This window comes from Pantherophis guttatus, chromosome 6 (genome assembly GCF_059756535.1).
Source record: "Pantherophis guttatus breed Tessera chromosome 6, ASM5975653v1, whole genome shotgun sequence".
In the NCBI taxonomy this organism is placed as follows: domain Eukaryota; kingdom Metazoa; phylum Chordata; class Lepidosauria; order Squamata; family Colubridae; genus Pantherophis; species Pantherophis guttatus.
The window spans coordinates 38,820,353-38,839,073 of record NC_142068.1 but is presented as its reverse complement, the minus strand read 5'-3'; the positions used below and the strand labels follow the sequence as shown (position 1 = coordinate 38,839,073).

The window sequence follows — 18,721 nt, the reverse complement described above, 5'->3', positions numbered from 1 at the left end:
ACGTCGAGATGCTGAGATCCTATGATCAAGAATGCAAAGATTCTTCTGTTCGTTGTGTTAAATTTACAGTCTGTATGCAGTTTTAATTTCTGAATTACTTGTGTGTCGTTTTGAATTTAGCTTTATTATGGATTATAAAAATATTTCTGGGTTTAATTATTGCTCAAGTAAAACAAGTGATGTTTTTGTGTGTGCTTTTATTGGTATGTGTTTGTTTCTACCGGTCGTTCTATAATGCTTTTCTTTCCAGAGCCAGCCAAGTTGTAAGAAATTTAAAAAATACAGAAATTTAAAAGTATCAATATAAAAATGAAAAACAAAATGCATTTTACAAAACAGAACGTTAACAAGTAATCTAAAAGACATTGATGTATTACCCAATTATTTTCAAAAAATATATGCTTATTTTTTTTAAATGATTTGGTAGTGGCAATTTATTTTTTTAAAAACGTAGTATTGCTACTGAAATGTAGCATCTCAAACAGAAACAGTTAAAAGCCCACTTATTTTTCCCAGCTAACTAAATTATGACTTTTTTCCTCCTGTTTTTCCGTCCCTTCACTGGAATTATTCTAGAAGGCTTCTGATTGAATCACCTAATTCTTAGTAAATTTCATTTTGTTGTATATAGTTGGTGATATGCTGATTTAACCCAAATTATGATTAGAATAGTAAGCATCAGGTTTAGCAGTGTGGTTGTCACTGACAATAAATAATCACAGGTTTTCTGTAGCTACTAGCTAGAAAATATTGCTACAAAATGAATACAGGTAACTCCTCAACTTATCACAATTGAGTCCAAAATTTCTGTTGCTAAGCAAGTCAGTTGTTAAATGAGTTTTGTCCCATTTTATGATCTTTTTGCCATAGTTATTAAGTGAATCACTGCAGTTAAGTGAATCAGGTCATTAAATGAATCAGAAGAGCAGTTCATGTGCGCCGGGACACTGAGCTTCTGGTTTGCAGCATGCGTGTCAGTCACCTCGTCTTCTAGTTTCTGGCATGCATGCATGCGCAAAGACCAGCTGGCCAGCACACATGCACGCCAGGGAACTGCTCTTCTGGTTTCCAGCGCTCCCACGCACATGAAGATGCACACGAGAACCCGGGAGAGCAACAGGCAACATCTGGCATGCCCAGAGAGAGATGGCTCTGTGTGCCACTTCCGGCATACGTGCCATAGGTTCGCTATCACCATTAGTGGGTATGCAAACTGAAATGAATAATAAAGCACAGATAAAAACCTGAAAATGAATCATCAAATGAAAAGAGAAATAACCAGCACACCAAGCCAAAACAAGGACAAAAGAAATATTTAGTGAAAAAAAGTCACCTAAAATCTCATCCTCCATGTTAACTTTTATTGGGTTGATCATAAAAATAACATGTCCATCCCCAATACTGTAGCCAATCCAAAAATTTGATTGTTATGAAACAAAACATTCAGCATTGCTAACAGTTATAGGGTTATTTCTGCCTCTTCCTGCTTTTGAGAATTTAAACCAAGTAGCACCTGCCACCAGGCTATTTCCTCTTGCATTACATAGAACAGTTTTAGGTTTTTGAAATAACAGTTTAGATGTCAAGCAGCTTCTAGACCTGATGTCCCTGGTCTGGTACTTTCTGTCTACTTTTTCTCTTAGCTGCAGTTTAAAATACATAGATTAATGTTTTGAGCACAGAACAGCAAAATCCCCAGTTCATTAGTGTACCTAACCTCATCTTTTTTAAGGACCCAATATTGTGAAATGCTAGATCTGTGGCTCTGAGTACAACCACTATCTTTGTTATTCCCCCATACCTCTGAGTGGGATGGATATTATGAGGTAAAGAAATGTGCATGCTGTCATTTACCAAAGTAACATGGTAAGTTGTGGGGAGATAGTTTGCCTAGTGCTAAGTAAATCATTCTTAATCACATCACCACAAGCAAAACTTTTGAGTCAAATGGGTTTAGCCCATTTCTTTAAAACTATGTGGTTTTATTAGAAATATATCTGCAGTGATTAATAATGAATAGTTCTTGTGTCAGTATAAAACAAATGTAAGAAAAAATGTTCTTTTCAAGAATGGTTCATTAGACTTTATCACCAGACCTGCTGATTTATGAGGACATAAACTGAAACTGAATTCTCTATGAAACTGAGGTTGTACATATACCTTTCCCTAATTATTGTGCATGCCAACTCTAAAAAAGAAGCATAAGAACATACAATATTGATATATTGGCAGAGTGCCTGTGAATGCAGCCTAAGTGTTGTACAGAAGAATTATTTATAATTGTATATTTACAATTAGAGGAAGATTCATTTTCTAGTAAGACCAAATTGTTATATTCATTTCCAGCAGACTTCAGCTAATAAAATCCTAAAAGATTTTGGATCCATAGATAATATAAACAGATTTACAGCTGATGTTTCATTAAATGCCTCTTATTAACTTCTTATAAGTAGTTAATTCGGTGACAAAAAAACACTCCAAGCCAATACAGAACATTGTTCAAATAGATCTTGAAGTAGTGCAATAGCTGTAGCTTTGCCTCAGTTATCACATAGCATGTTGTAGAGAGAACAAAAGACTCAATGTTCAAGCAATTTGTCATCCAGTGATGAAAAATATCACATGACAAGGTTTTTTAAAAATAATGTTTTAGAGGGGATTCATTTTAGACAGATTAATACATGTGAAAAGCAATTAAATTACATGAATTTAGATTGAAAACTGAAGTAGTATTTGCAAGAACATTTGAAGACATACTCTTCTGCATAAAAAATTATAAATATTCAGTATTTTCTATCATTCTTACAAATGGCACATACAAATGGCAGTATCTCTAGTGATATGGACAGAAAAACAACATTTGAAACTGCTTAATTTTTCCAGAAATGCAGCAAGTTTCAATTTCATTGCATTTACAGAGCTAATGGCTTATATTTAGCATTTTTTCAATGCTTGAAAAAAATATTCCTGTCTATAGTCAGACATTACAACTATGGAAGCATTTCCTATAACACTCTATGGAAGCAAAAGCTGGACTTTAAAGAAGCAGGAAAGAATTTTGTTCGACAAAATTCTTCAAAAATCAAGTAGTCCTCGACTTACAACCACAACTGAGCCCCAAATTTCTGTTGCTAAGTGAGACGTTAAGTGAGTTTTATCCCATTTTGCAACCTTCCTTGCCACAGTTGTTAAGACTACATGTACAGCCAAGGAACAAATGAATAGATCATAGAATAAATCAGCCAGGCTCAAATGACCACGCTCAAATTATAATTTGGTCATATTTATTGAAACTAAACTTTGTCCATAAAGTTGGAAAAAATGGAAGCAAAGAGCAGAACTTGACTACAGTAGTAATGAATGAGCTCTCGAGAGAGCCAAAAGGCCAAGTTGGGAATAACTCATCCTGAAAAGGGGCAGGTTATGTGTCGCTAAACATCAATTCCAGCTTTTGGTACATGATCAAGCTTGATCTTTTCTTATCTATAATTATCTTTCTTATTACAGTTTGACAGTCTTTCCATGATTTCAATAATAAAAACTTGTTTAATATCACATTGAGCAATGAATGGGCCCATATCTGCATAAAGCTGAAAGGATAAAACTGGAACATAGTCCTGTGGTAATAAGTGTTATTGCACAAACCAAGGCAAGGTGATCTTTGAGTCCAACTGGTACCTGCAGTTCCAATTCTTTACTTAGCTTTAAAAAAAAAAAGAATTGCAAATTAGAAGATCAGAAAGATAACTTTTTTGTTCAAAATATATAACACATAACTTTATCACATTTATTGTGAAGTGTAGTTAAATATCCACTAAAATTTAGTAAAAGATTTATAAGCAACTTTTTTTAATCAGCTAGAACTACATATGGAATGGCATTAGAATAAAATAAACATTTTAAAATAGTTATAGAAGTATATATTTGAAGAAAAACCAAAGCATAGAAATATGAATGTACCATTTTATATTTCATGCTCTTCCAATAGCATACATCTAGATTATTCTGGGAACATGGAGCTTCTATTTCAGTTTCTTTCAGACAGTTCACTGAAAAAAAAGCTAAGAGAACAAAAACAAGATAGTTTAAATGCAGCACTCAGAGAACAGATTATTCTTGGACTGTAAGTATTACTTTACTTTAGGTCTATCCCTAATGCTTCCTTTAATATGTATCAGTTTCTCCCCAAGTTTTTTTTTTTTTTTTTTTTGAATCAACACTGCCACTTTTAAATTCCTTTTCAATAATAATCACGTACATTTTTGGCAATGGATCATTATTTCTGGATTCTGCAAGACAACAGGGATTTTTCCATTACTTTCTGAAGGTCGGTAATAACGGCAGTGCAGTGGTAATAATGCTTTAAAACAGATAGTGCACTTAGGATCAGGTCTCATGTAAATGAGGACAGAAGAATCAGTTGCTAAATACTCAGGAACTTCCAAATCTACTTCATCTGCAATTATCAGTGCCTATGGAAAAAGAACAGGTGTATAATGAAAATGACATAATTTATAATGTCTACTTTATATTAGAATCCTATTTATGGAATGGTACCATCTTACTGAAAAGTCTCAAAGTTAACCCTATTATTCCTATACAGGTAGTCCCACTATTGAGCCAAAAATTTCCATTGCTAAGCAAGGCAGTTGAATTTTGCCCCATTTTAGGATCTTTTTTGCCACAGTTAAGTGAACCAATCCAATTGTTAAGTGAATCATGCAATCATTAAGCAAGTCTGGCTTCCCCCATTGACGACTTTGCCTGTTGGAAGGTAGCTGAGGATGATGATCATCATCTGAGGAGAAGGGCGGTATAAAAATTAAATAAATAAATAAATAAATAAATAATCACATGTAGTCATAAATACAAGAATTGCCAAGTGCCCAAATTCTGATCAACTGAGTATGAGGATGCTGCTAGGTGTGAAAAACGGTCATAAGACACTTTTCAGTGCCTTTGTAACTTTGAACAGACTTTGCTTGTCAGAAGGTTGCAAAATGTAATCACAGGACCCCAGCAACTGTCATAAATATGAGTCAGTTGCCAAGTGTCTGAATTTTGATCATGTGATCATGGAGATTCTGCTACAATGGTGTGAAAAACAGCCATAAGTCACTTTTTCAGTGCCATTGTAACTTTGAACAGTCACTAAAAGAACTGTAAGTCAAGGACTACCTGTACTGAATATTTGTGATGGTCTTTTGTTATAAGCAATAAATTCTTTAATCCCAGTTCCAATAATACCAGACAGGAATTACTACTATTAAGATATGGATACTGTACCACTTTTTAAATGAAATTCTTTTTCTTCTCAAAAGAGTCAGGATATAGATCTTTCAGACATTAATTTTATGCATTTCTGATTTCAGTTTTTTGGTCAATTCTGTTTCCCCTTAAAAACCATACTCTAAATGCTTAAATTTGCTGTGCTGCGTGAAATGTAATACATATGGACACCATTCCCTTATAAATTTGGTCAACCTTCTGTTATGAATACCAGTATATGCTGTTAATTTTGCCATTACTGCATATTCTCTGAGGTTAAATTCCCAGCCCTGTACCATTGGTAATATATATCTTTTCTAGTATTGTGTTAAGTTTATCCTTGCAACATGAATGTGTATCTCAGTAAATTGTGATTCCCCCCACACACACACACTTTTTTTTTTTTTTTTTTTTTTTGGTATCTTGGAATTTTGCCTACCCGTAGGGGGGAAAAAGTGGTTTTCTTTTAAATTATAATATGAGGTAATTTTACATATTTGTTATCTATAGTTCTTCCCATTGATGCATTGTGACTGTTTCTTTGAAATTTTGCATCTATTTTATAATTCAAGTTTTTATTTGTTCTGTCATTATGGAACTATTTATTTGATGCCTTCAACTCAATTATTGACTGCCTGGATTAGTCCCTGCAGTTTTCTTGGCAAAATTTTTCAAAAATAGTTTGCCATTGCCTCCTTCCTAGAGATGAGAGAAAGTGACTGGCCCAAAGTCACACAACTGGGGTCATGCCTAAGGCTGTTTTTCTCATAAGGTTGTACTTTTATCACGTTTCATTTTATACAGTGTCCTTTTCAGTTTTTCTCCTTTTTTGTATCCCAGTAACTGTGTAACATGATTATCTATGAAGCCCATTAGCTAGATCAGCAACTTCCAGGGGCGGGTTTCAAAACCTGTCGCTACCGGTTCACTCGTGGGTGCGCGCTTGCATGCGCGCGCAACAGTTCTGCACAGGCACAGAAGCATCCGGGCAGGTGGGCAGAGCCTTCTGCCGCCGCTGCCGGTTCACCTGATCCGGGGCAAACCGGTAGCAACCCACCACTGGCAACTTCCTATACAGTATTAATGTTCTGTTTGGGGATTTAATCCATTCTATTAGCCATTATAGGTTACCCACTAATATAGCTTGAAGTTTGAAAGAGATTCATAACTCTCTGTTTTGAGTCTCGTTAAAGTTAGAATTTTACTCTTAAGTTCTTTCCATTTATATAAATTGACTGTTTGCCATTTTTATAAAGCTTTTTCTGGTATCAGAATTGGCATCATTTGAAACACGTAGTTTATGTTGGATAATTAATTAATCTTAATAGATGCATTTGATCCTAACCAAAACAGTTTTTATATGTTTTAAGATCTCTCTTGATTTAATGTAATTTGATACATTTCTTGATTGTTGCCTTTCTTAGATAAGGCAACAATCTTTTATTTCTTTTATTCTCTCTCCTTTTTTATGGAATTAACAAAATACCGGTAGTGGAACCTGTACGGTTGGTCCAGAGAGTGAAAAAGATCTTTAAAATTCTTTTTCTTACTAAAAATAACTTTAAAGGAAATAAATTTTCTTTAATTTTTCATCAGTTATATATATATAGTGCTAATTATACATCTTCTATAAATTCTTTGCCCACTTATTGACATTACATTTTTGCATCACTTATTTATTCTTTTTTTTGCTTGCTTTTTTCTTTTTTAAAAAATGATTAAAAGTAATTTTAAAATGCCCATTTCACTATATTGTTTTTTATTTAGAACTTTACCTTCAATATATTTTCAGATTTATAATTGAATTCTTCCTAATCTGATTTTTTCTGATAAAACTATCCTACGTACTACATTGTTGATCAACATGATGGGTATAGGAGCCACAAAATAATATAAAATATTTTTTATGCATTAGAAAAAAGAATGTAGAAAGTAAAAGAAGAGTGCTGAAAATATATTTAATTTTTTCCCAAACTTCATAAAAAGCATAAAAAATAACATTTCGTTCTACCTTTCAACATTTCCAGAAATATTACATATTTATTGCTAATTGTTTTGTGCTGTATCCAATGCAAAATTGATCTTGGTATCAACCAAAAATCATACCTCAGTGAGATTATGCTGTTGTAAAGATTTCAATTCATAGGGATCCACATATAATCCCCTTGGAAGATGTACTCTAATTGCCAGCCTGCAACTTTCTAGGCCTTCATCAGCTATACCAAAATCTACCCTAATCAAGAGATCTCTACCATAAAGAAGAAAACAAAGAAAAAGGATTTTAATAGACTTGCAGAGAATACAAAGCATCTCCAAGCATACCAGTTATATACCTCTCTGTAAAAAAGTTTTAAATATTGTAAATCTGCGATTGTAAATTTAATCACCAGGTTTTTTTTTCTATTTTTCTATTTATTGTTTTAATGTTTTTAATGTAAGCAGCCTCAGGTCACCTTTGGCTAGATGGGTGGCATATAAATTTAATAATGTAGGCATAACACTAAGTGTCACTGAAATTTAATGAACTCACTTCTTCATAATATTGCTTAAGCAAAGCTTTCATTCATTATCATCTAACCTCACATCACAGAATTTAATGTAAATGACTGGACCTAAAAAAAATGTTGGGCCAAAATAAAAAAGTGGCTAGAGAAAATAAGACAACAACCGATAAATGGAAAACCTGAGATGTTCCTACTAGGGATATTCACAGAAAATATTACATATTTTAACTGCTGTTCGTATAGTCTATGCCCAGAATTGGAAGAAAGAAAATGTACCATCTGAAGACGAGTTAATAAAAAAAATCTTGGAATGTGCCGAGGTGGACAAACTGACAAAAGAACTTAAAGAAAAAGAGGATACAGAATACTATAGGACTTGGCACAAGTGGTATAAATGCTTGGAGGGAAGGAAAAATGAAGAAGAAAATTAGGGGGGAAAGATAGAAATGTTAAAAAAGACAGAAAGGATATGTTAAAGTATAAAAAATAGGAAATAGATATGAATGAGAGAAATGTATATATAGTAATTAAAATGTCGGGGACAAGTAGTAAATTGGAATAATACAAAGAGAAAGAAGGGGAAATTGTGAATAACAAAGAAGATCACCATGCAATAGCTGTAAAGAGAGTGCGTTTATAAATGTATGTCTTGTATTGTTATATTGTGGTATAAAAATAATTTTAAAAATTTAAAAAATGTATTTGCTTATCAGATATAATTAGAAAAATGCAAAAGTGATGGATTCAGATCTTACTGAAACAGTGTTAAAAGACACTGATCAATATTTAATTGTCATAACTTACCTATGAAAGCCATCTTTCAAAAACTGTTGCGTTATCTCAGGACACATGTTCTGTGCATCTATTAAAACCAGAAATGAAAACCAGAAAAATCTTTACTTTCAACAATAGATGATCATTTGTAAAGAGCGTAATACAGAATTATAACACTTTCAAAATTTCAATATTCTTATGTCCTTAATCCAGAACAGAAATGAAATTATTGATATTGTGATAAATATAAAAATACTTCTTTCTTGAAGTAATGGCAGATAACAGTTCTTTAACTTAGTGGGTGCAAACTGTTTTAGTCCAGCCTACTGTAGAATGCAAAAATATCTTGTCCCCAAATTTCCAGCAGCCCCAATTTCCAGTATAAATTAGAAGTTTTCTGGCTGCATTGCCACATGCTTCCCACAACAAGAAAAGCTTTGCTCTTCCTTTCGATATTGTAGAAGGCCCTCAAGACCTGGTTTGCTAACAAGCCTGGGACTGCCACAAAATGGGAGAGATACTTAGAGGTCTCCATTGTTGAGGTAGCTATTCTTATTCAAATTGTAACTTACATAAAAACTCTGGCATTATACATAGACTAAAAAATTTCATGAAGGAGAGAATATCCCAATTAAAAGAATACATTTTTCTTCCACAAATTAAACCTGCAAGACAAAAAAAATCATATTATAACAAATGTACAGAATATTTTTATAGCAGAGATTATTTTGTTACATAACTATGCAAGTGACAATAAGAATTAATTCCATGTAAGGTAAGTTCTTAAATTCTATAGCTCTTCCTGTCTACTGACCTTATAAAACTTAAAAAATGTCCAGTACAGGCACTCTTTGGTGATAGGATTTTAAAGTTATAAACTGCTTATGTGCATCTCATCATACATACATTTATGGCAACTCACACTGTATATGAAATCATTTATGTGTAAATGATCCAGGCTCCCCTATCCAGGGGAGCCTGGATAGCTCAACAGACAGAGCTCTGTAATTTAACACCAGCTGTCTGCAATTAAAGTAAGACTGAATCTCGCCAGGCTCAAGGTTGACTCAGCCTTCCATCCTTTCTAAGGTAGGTAAATTGAGGACCCAGTTTGTGGGGGCAATAAGCTGACTTTGTATAAATATACAAAAGTATGAAGGCTATTGCTTAACACATTGTAAGCTGTCCTGAGTCTCCGGAGAAGGGCGGCATATAAATCAAATTTTTAAAAAAAACAAAAAAAAAATCACAATTCAATCACGTGCTCTTCATTTGTATATATGCAGTAAAAGAAATGATTTTGAATTTGGAGACTATGACTTGTATCTTAAAAACACTGGTATAACTCTCATAATGTTTCAGCAGTACAAAATCCATTGAAATCAAAAGTTTATGAAAAATAAACTTATTCTGCTAAGGACATTTTTATCAATAAGATAGACTTGTCATAAAAGTTGGTTGTGTCTAATCAACACTGACTGTATTTGAAAAATCATATATGTGGGCAATACTGGGACAAGGCTTAGCTAATACTTGGGTGAGAAAACACCAAGGATCCCAGACTAGACTATACCAGAAGTTTTTTTAAAATCCTAAAAGGCAATGATAACTCATCTATACACAGTAATCGTGTGAGCTGAGCGGCCATATAAATCTGCTTAATAAATAATGCTGCCAAAACAACATAAATATGTCCATGTTACCAGAAGGCAAACTCAAGGTGAGCTTTTATTAGTACATATTGTCCGAAGAAAGAATGGTCATGCATCGTTCCATAGATTATTTTCCCAAATATTTATATCAGGGGTGAAATGCTCCTCATTCGGACCAGATCATCTGATGATCTGGTGGTGGGTTCAGAGAACCGGTAGCAAAAATCCCTGCCCCTCCCCCCATGCCCAGCTGAGCAGTGCGATCGTCAGAGGCTTTTTTTTTTTACTTTTAAAAGCAATGCTTTTAAAAGTAAAAAACATTACGCACCACAGCTGATCACCCCCCCTCGTGCGCTGTTCTACTCACCGCATGCCTCCTTTTGGTGTGCACTGCACATGCGCACCTCACATTTGGTGCATGGTGCACACTGCACATGCGCAGCCAGCGAACTGGTAGTAAACCGGTTCAGATTTCACCACTGATTTATATGCACATCAAATAATCACACTGAAACTATGAATACTGTTATTGCCCAGCAGAAAAGTTCCTACTTGAGAATCTGAAAAGCTACAGTTGCAAACATCAGGACACTTGTTAATACTGAGAGAACTCTTTAAGAAAAACTGAGTTAATGTGCTATGAAGCATAAACCAGGCAACTATCTTTCATTTATTGGGTTTTAGCTAGATGTGCATCCCAACAGCTCTCAACAGCTCTTCCTATTTTTCCTAGAACAATAATTCTTATAGAAGAAAATATTTGTAGCTCAGAGTTCAACTGTGGAGTCCTTGGTGCTCTCTGAGCTTGGTTGTTTGCTTGCAGATGTTTTATTACCAAACTAGAAACATCAGTGCTAGTCAGTGTGAAGTTTGCTCCTTTTGTATGTAATAGCTTGTCCTGACAGTGTTGTTGGGGGTGTGGTTTTCTCCTTGCTAGTTTCTTGATTAGGGTATTGTTTTCTGCTTGAATGTTTATCTGGCACAGATTCCTGCTTATCTGGGTACTGGCAGGGATGTGTCTATTGATGGCCAATTTGTCTGAAAGCCAAGCTTCCAGAAATACCCTAGCATTTTTGGATTTGGCTTGGTCTAAGATGCTCAGAGTTTCCCAGTTGAAACTGTGGCCAAGTGTGCACATGAGATTAAGAAGTTTTCATGTGTCTTTTGACATAGAAATAATCCAATTTACACATCATTAAAAAGAGACAACACAGAAGGAAACAAAAAAGACCAGAACATATCCACCAACCAGGGCAGGACAAGCTACTTTATAAAGAAGGAACAAACCCCACACTGACTAGCACTGATGTTATGCATTTGGATACTGAAACATCTGCAAGCAAACAACCAAACTTCACAACAATAACTATGAAGTACAAAAGTCTGACTCCCTAGGTGCAGCTCCCTAGGTGGCTCGGTGGCTAAGACGCTGTTGTCGATCGGAAAGGTCGGTAGTTCAAATCCCTAGTATAGGTCTCCTGCGTGAGCCGGGGGTTGGACTAGATGACCTCCAAGGTCCCTTCCAACTCTGTCCCTGTTGCTGTAAGACTGGCCAAAAGTCACTTAGTTTCTATGGCAGAGTGCACTAGAATCTGGTCCTCCTGGTGACAGTGCAACAGTATACCAGGCACGCTGCTGTGTGAACCTATCAAATGCGAACTTTATGGCTCAGTAAACTAAGTCAAGTTAATTGCTAATCCATGACAAAATTAACCAGGGGAAAGTCTGAAATGCGACTAAACCCACGGCGAATAATTGCCACAAGCACAGTACAGTATCAAAACAGGCACCTAATTTATTAGTCTGCACAAATTCCCAACTAACCTGTCGTGTCTAAGGTAGCTGCTCAGCTTGTGCTCTTTAGTCCCTCCGACAAGTGAGGGAAGAGGCAGCGGAGGGAAAGCACTTTATCTACTGTTTCCTTTTCAACAAAAGAATAATAACACAACCTCGACATTACTGTACAATCCTCCCTACTTCTTACTGGCGCTCTCCCTTCCGTTTACAACTAAGTCGCCTCCTTAAGGACTGTCCCGCCTCCGCCAGACTGAAAAACATACCGCAGATAAAGTAATATCTGCGGTAACGTCTGTTTCCCACTACCTAAGTAACCCCTGGAGAACTGAAAAAGGCAAAAGCGGCTTGTAAAGAAAAATCCCAGTGGCGTCACAAATCTTTGCAAGTTTCCCTTCATTACAGGCCAGTTCTTAGACAGCAATGCTGAGGACCAGATGCGATAGCTACGCCCTGCTGCATTTAAAGCGATGTGCCGTGGGATGAGATAACTGCTGCATCTTTTAAGGCTTACTTACGAGTACTTACGAGACCACCTGCTGCAACCGATAACCTCCCACCAACCAATACGCTCTCACAGAGTAGGCCTACTCATAGTACCATCATTAAAACAATGTTGTCTAGTAGTTCCAAGGGAGAGAGCCTTCTCTGTGGGGGCACCTACTCTGGAACAAAATACCCCCTGGAATATGAATAATCCCAGATCTTCGCACTTTCCGACATGCCCTGAAGACCTTTCTGTTTCAACAAGCAGAGCTAGCATAAACATCTAAATTCTATGCCAAGGTCTTAGCAGATACATTAAGTTGACTCAATTTATTATTTACTGTTTATAAAAAAAATAATAATTATATGTTATGAAATCTTATTCTGTTCACCGCCCTGAGTCCTTCGGGAGAAGGGTGGTATAGAAATTCAATAAATAACAACAACAACAACAACAACAACAACAACAACAACAACCTTGGTAGCTTGAAGATGGGTGGACTTCAACTCCCAGAATCCCCCAGCCAGCAGCGCTGGCTGGGGGATTCTGGGAGTTGAAGTCCACCCATCTTCAAGCTACCAAGGTTGAGAAACACTGTTTTAAGGGCTAGCAGATTCTGCTACTTTGACTTAACCCAGCTATTGAATGCAATACAAATTACAGTTCTGTCAATCTATTTTTTTAAAAAACAAATATACAGCTGCATAGCGCTATTAGGATCAACCCAAAGGGCACAAACTGCTAATGATATACAAGCTTTTTGAACATTACAGAATCTCTTCTGTGTCTGAGGAGTTCTGGAGTTTAAAAAACCTGCGCGCTCTTTCACACCATGTAGGTGATCCGCAGTAAAGTGCCCGGAAACCACTATCATTTGGGCTCCTAAAGGTTCGCGACTCGAGTCTCAAAGTTAGACTCCTCCGCCCAAACGCGGAACTGTGGTTCGTTAACGTGAAAATGAACGCTTGCGGGCCTCCAAGCACCTGCAAACGAATTCCTGCCGCGACCAAATGGCCGTCATTTGCTCCTCCCAGCCGCGATTCTTGGTCCCTAAACGGTTGCCAAAAGCAGAGCGAGAGATTTCAATCCGCAGGGACGGCTGTAGCGGAAGCCCGGCTGAACGACGGCAGGATCCGATAGTTTACCAAGCCAAGAGTGGAAAGCGCTGCTTTCATCCGCCTTGAACAGCGCCTTCTTTCGGGTAGGCAACCGCCCTGCGTCCTGCGGAGATCTGGCTGGCCTGACAGCAGCCTCTCCTCCTCGCTGCGAGGCATCCTACCCTACCCTCTCCTTTCTTGCGCCCCTAGGCCGCGCGCTCGCCCTTCCTACAGAAAAAGAGCAGGCCGGATTTTTAATTAATAACCATACGGCAGAAAAAAATGCAATTTAGAGCAGCGCTGGATGAGGAGGACCCCGCGGGAAGTCCTCTGCTTGCCGGCCTGGCCACTTAACTTACCGACGAACGACGCTACGCGGAACGCTCCAGTAAACCGCCAAAAAATCCCGCGGTGTTCCTTTTAAATGCAGCGCTGCCCTGTCCCGAGTATAGTTTTCTCCGAAAAAAAAAAAAAACTAAATGGCTGGGATCTGTCCTTGCTGAGCTTTACAGCAGAAGCTGGGATGTCTTATGTCGCCAAAAAGTGTGGCATCCAGTTACAGCCTCCCTCTATCGTTTTGATCTATGAAGATCAGGATAAGAAGAATCTGCGCCAGCGCATCATGCCTATCCGGAATTTTACCAAATTCTCAGGTACAATATGATATATTTCAAACTTATCACTGGTATTTTCTCACGCCCGTGTAGTGTTCGCTGCTTATTTTTTCTGCATTTATTTGGGAATGGAATTGTTTCATTGACTTCCCATACTTCGCTCACTTCATTTTATAAATTTGATTTTATTATCTATATTTATAAGAGACCGGTATATTAAGACAATATGAATGTACATAGTATGACCCCATTTCTAAAAGAAATTAGCCGTTTAAATTCGTAGAGCATCGGGACTGACCTAGCTTGTTCTCAATACATTTGGGCCATTAATTCTAAAGATTTGGGAATCATTTAGAAAGGTCATTCATGGAACCACTGTCTGAATTTGTTGCTCAAGATGTCAAATCTTTTCAAAGCTGCATGGCTGTTGCTATAACAGCTTCACATGGGCCTGTCCCCAATTTTAACATCTTTGCTTTACAAAACATTGGGTATTTACAAAACATTGAAACAATTCCAGAACTCCACCAAATTTATGTTGTATCAATGTAGATTTTAAACTATGGCCATGTGTTATATCTTGTAAACACAAATGGTGAGACAGAAATAGGTTTCAAGTTTGTTTTATTTAAAACCTTTCTAATGCACATTTCTATAATTTCTTTAGAGATTTTTAAAAGTATAATATTTATTTTGGCCTTTCATACAGATTGTGGCAGAGCGGCAGAGCAGCTAAAGAATAATCCTCGGCACAAAACATATTTAGAAGGGGTATCCTTGGAGCAGCTAAAAAAGTTACATAATTTGTTGAGATGCCATCTGCAAGGACAAACTCTGAGCCAGAGTTTGAAACAAGTTGAGCAGAATGAAACAGTTGATCCAGAAGAGGACCTAAATAAACTGAATGATGAAGAGCTAGCCCAAAGGAAAAGAATTATGGACGAATTGTTTGAAAAGAACAGAAAAAGAAAAGAGGACCCAGATTTTACCTACAATGTAGAGGTGGAATTTCCACAAGATAAGGAGCTTGAAGCTTGTGAGTGGGATACAGAAACAGAGGATGAATTTTAATGCAAAACTAAGCTTATGGGGATTTTCAGGGACTGTTTATAAATTATATATACTTTCTGTTTTAGTAACAATATTTAACTAAAGTTATCAATGACGGTAGCATTGTGTACTGTCAAAATGATTGACATGTTTTTCTTTGCTTGGCATTTAAAAATATTCTGAAATATTCATATTAAAATTATATGCAAAAATGTGTGTATAGAACATGAATGTGTTGAGTAGAAAAATTGTATTGGTTCTTGTATTGGTATGGGAAATATCCATTAAGTAAGCATTGACTTAAATAACCTTTTTTGCAGACAGAGGTGCCAGAACAGCAGCTGCCATTTTGTCCATTGCACGACCACAAAATGGCATCTACTATACTTGTGAATTGGCATAGTGCATGATCCAACACAATATTTCTGAAATAGAACCTTGTTTAACCCAGAAACTAAGCAAAATTGCTGAAAACAAAAGATGTGTCACTAGAGAACCAACTGTACATGAAACCACATCTGCAAGCATTCATATTCAAAATAGATAGGTTTGCAGAAAGCGTATGAATTGCATCAATGGGGTAGAACTTATTTGGCAAGATCTATTGTGAGAACTCTAGATATAAAAAGGCTTCCTCAACCAGGAATTTTCTAAATAAAGAAAATGTCTCAATAAATATTCAGAAGAACTAAAATCAGTTTTAAAAAATAGTTCATTCTTAAACTGAATTATTCCACCTCCCACATAAACTTTTGCTTTTCAGATGTTGAAATTTCATTTCTGACATTGATATTCAGTAAGTTTTGGGCAGATTCCAATTCCTCATCCATACCTTAAGTTAAGAAGAAGCAACACATTTCAGGACATATAGGATTCTTGAATTAGAATTTTCACATAGAGAAAGAAGATCTCATTAAAGCATTATTGGACCCCAATGCCAACTTTTTGAAGGATTGTTTTGATGTTTTAGAAGCAGTTTCCATTACTAAAATACTTTGAGGCTAGCTGCTAGATGGTCAGAGATACTCATTATGACACAAGGAAACTATAGTGTATATGCACAAACAATTTTGTGTTGGAAAAAGCAGGTGCTTTTTATTCTCAAATAATTTATATTGGGATTAAAAATATTGTACTTAGATGGAAGAAACGAATTTTAAGTACCAAAAATTTGATCCATAGAATTCTCAGCCATCTTACATGTTAACAGTTTTTAATGACTTGTTGTAACTGAATGGATCCTATTTAAGAAAAGAATTGGGACTTAAGGGCATATGTATATAAATATATACAGTATCTTTGCAGGTTATTAATGTAGATATTTAGCAAATGTCTTGTCAGTAATTATATGTATTCAAGATTTTTTTTAAAAAAAAATCCAGCATTTGTTCACCAGAGGGCAGTGTTTTCTCATTTAAAAATCTGTTTGGGGCTAATTTTTGCACTTAAAAAGAATTTCTATGTTACTTATCAAAACAGTTTGCGATATAGAGTAATTTGGGAGTAGGTTGTTTTATCCATAAGAATTATATATTCCGATATCTAAAAAAATAAAAATAAAAACATTTTAGTAACATTTTCTTGGTCTGACAAAAGATTTTTTCTAAGGAATATCAGCAATTCCTGATATTGCAAAATATAATTTTAAAATTATATAAAAATATAATCAGCCCCTGTTTAGGGCAAGAAATCTGGATAATAAAACATCTTTTACAAAATGGATCTCCAATAAAGCATGTGCTTTAATCTTCAACTGAAATTTAACTTAATTTTTTTTCCTGCAGATTTGACTACATTTTCTCCCATTTGGAATAAAGCATGATTTAACACTATTTTTTATTATTATTATCTACATGAAGCTCTGGACAATGCATATATTGGTTCCAAGTGAGATATTTGATATATGGTGATGATAATCAGAGATATAACTCCATACAGTACCCTCTCTAAATGGTCCCCTCTTAGACAGCTTTCACTGAAGTAGTTAAGACAGCACTTTTTTGCAGAACTTTTAATTCATTGTAAAGATTGTTGCTGGACAATGGGTGTTTCAATATATGATTTTATCAATCATATTTGTGCTAGGTACATGTGTCATTGATTCTGATGGTTTATTGTAAACTTGTAAACAGGAGTCTTAAAATATAGCAATAATTATAATACATAGATTACTGGGAAAAAATTTAAGTTGTTTGAAGAAAACTACAACTTTATTCAGGGTAAATTTAATGGGAATTATGCCAATTTAGTCCCGCTTTTAAGTGCTTAAAAGTTTAATTTTATAACACTACTATCTTTGAAACACTCAAAATGTCTACATGCAATCATGTAAAGTCATACTTTGTTTAATTATGTTTCATTGAATAAGCCACAACTGAACGTTTTGCACATAATTTGCAAACTACAGTGACTGGGTAAATTAAGCCAACATCCAAACAAATCAATTTATGATGTAATGCAGAGTTAAGTCCAACCACATTATTATATGTTTCTCTTCCTTAGTACCGGACTCTCAGATATTCTAGAAATGCAATTCATAAAACCATAGTAACACTGGTAGAAAGGAGCTACAGCATTTAAGAAAGACCAAAGACAAAAGCCAGTGAGAACAAAATAACTGTTGAAATCTGGATACTGGAAACAGCCCTTTGAGATTAGCCAAGTGCAAAAAGGGCAAGTTTAATTTGGTGAATGTTATCTCTGTGAAAAACACACTTGAACAGTTATGTACCGGTATAGTTTGTTCTTGAAACTAAAGAACTGTGGCAAAAGTCAAGGGATATAAAGTGTTAATAGTGTTAGGCATTAATGCATATGATTCAAATGATATGACTCAAATGTGATAATGCAAATAAACCCATCCCATCTCTGCAATAAGAAGCCTTTATTTTCACCACAAGTGGGCTGGGTAGGAAGTATGTGAATGCGCACGAAGTCGTAATGATTGTGGTGAACGCTATGTTTTTTGTACAGGTTTGTGAAGAATTTGAAATCTAAGTGATGTTCTGTTCCATTAAATACAACTATTGTTTCTTGTGAAGTATCCTCTGCTCACTGCTGAAAATGAGGAAGAGCCTTGGTAGTACAGTGGTCTAAAGCACCCTGTTATTAACACAGCTGCCTGCAATTACTGCAGGTTCCAATCTTACCAGGCTCAAGGTTGACTCAGCCTTCCATCCTTTCTAAGGTAGGTTAAATGAGGACCCAGTTTGTGGGGGCAATAAGCTGATTTTGTATAAATATACAAAAATATGAAGGCTATTGCTTAACGCATTGTAAGCCGCCCTGAGTCTCTGGAGAAGGGCGGCATATAAATCAAATTAAAAAAAAAATAGGCTATAGAGACTTCATGGAATATATTTAATAGAATTAATTGTACTATAGTGTAGGAAGTTAGCACCTATCCCTCTCCTAGAAAAATATTAAAAAGGCAGAATATTATATTTTCCCTAAAGGAGAAACATGTTTCTAAAGACATAAA

General features: G+C 35.7%; 2 protein-coding genes across 8 annotated transcripts; one reads left to right on the top strand and one right to left on the bottom strand.

Moving 5' to 3' along the window:
• Window positions 1-1,346: 1,346 nt before the first annotated feature.
• PIGX (phosphatidylinositol glycan anchor biosynthesis class X) lies at window positions 1,347-14,134 on the bottom strand. 7 transcript variants are annotated; one of them, XM_087872710.1, is made up of 7 exons: window positions 13,936-14,134; window positions 9,119-9,211; window positions 8,577-8,634; window positions 7,375-7,516; window positions 4,259-4,472; window positions 3,961-4,061; window positions 1,347-3,702 (listed from the first exon to the last, which is right to left on the bottom strand). In XM_087872710.1, the coding sequence occupies exons 2-7, from the start codon at window positions 9,189-9,191 to the stop codon at window positions 3,553-3,555; spliced, it is 738 nt and encodes a 245-aa protein (XP_087728836.1). In that variant the 5' UTR covers window positions 9,192-9,211; window positions 13,936-14,134; the 3' UTR covers window positions 1,347-3,552. The 7 variants fall into 7 exon arrangements, with proteins under 7 accessions (XP_087728836.1, XP_087728835.1, XP_087728834.1 ...); XM_087872709.1 differs by having other exon boundaries at window positions 13,625-13,937; XM_087872708.1 differs by lacking the exon at window positions 13,936-14,134 and adding an exon at window positions 13,463-13,678.
• CEP19 (centrosomal protein 19) lies at window positions 13,696-16,816 on the top strand. Its single transcript, XM_034439563.3, has 2 exons — window positions 13,696-14,229; window positions 14,900-16,816. Exons 1-2 carry the CDS (start codon window positions 14,001-14,003, stop codon window positions 15,259-15,261), a joined length of 591 nt encoding a protein of 196 aa, XP_034295454.1. The 5' UTR covers window positions 13,696-14,000; the 3' UTR covers window positions 15,262-16,816.
• The last annotated feature ends 1,905 nt before the right edge of the window (window positions 16,817-18,721 follow it).

Excerpts from the sequence above, each read along its gene's own strand:
- PIGX (XM_087872706.1), bottom strand. The coding sequence starts at position 13,353 with ATGATAGTGGTTTCCGGGCACTTTACTGCGGATCACCTACATGGTGTG. Across the intron at positions 9,212-13,292 it reads TGGTGTGAAAGAGCGCGCAG|GTTTAATTTGTGGAAGAAAA; the intron begins GTTTTTTAAACT and ends TTTGTCTTGCAG. Across the intron at positions 3,703-3,960 it reads AGAGCATGAAATATAAAATG|CTAAGTAAAGAATTGGAACT; the intron begins GTACATTCATAT and ends TTTTTTTTAAAG.
- CEP19 (XM_034439563.3), top strand. The coding sequence starts at position 14,001 with ATGCAGCGCTGCCCTGTCCCGAGTATAGTTTTCTCCGAAAAAAAAAAA. Across the intron at positions 14,230-14,899 it reads GAATTTTACCAAATTCTCAG|ATTGTGGCAGAGCGGCAGAG; the intron begins GTACAATATGAT and ends CCTTTCATACAG.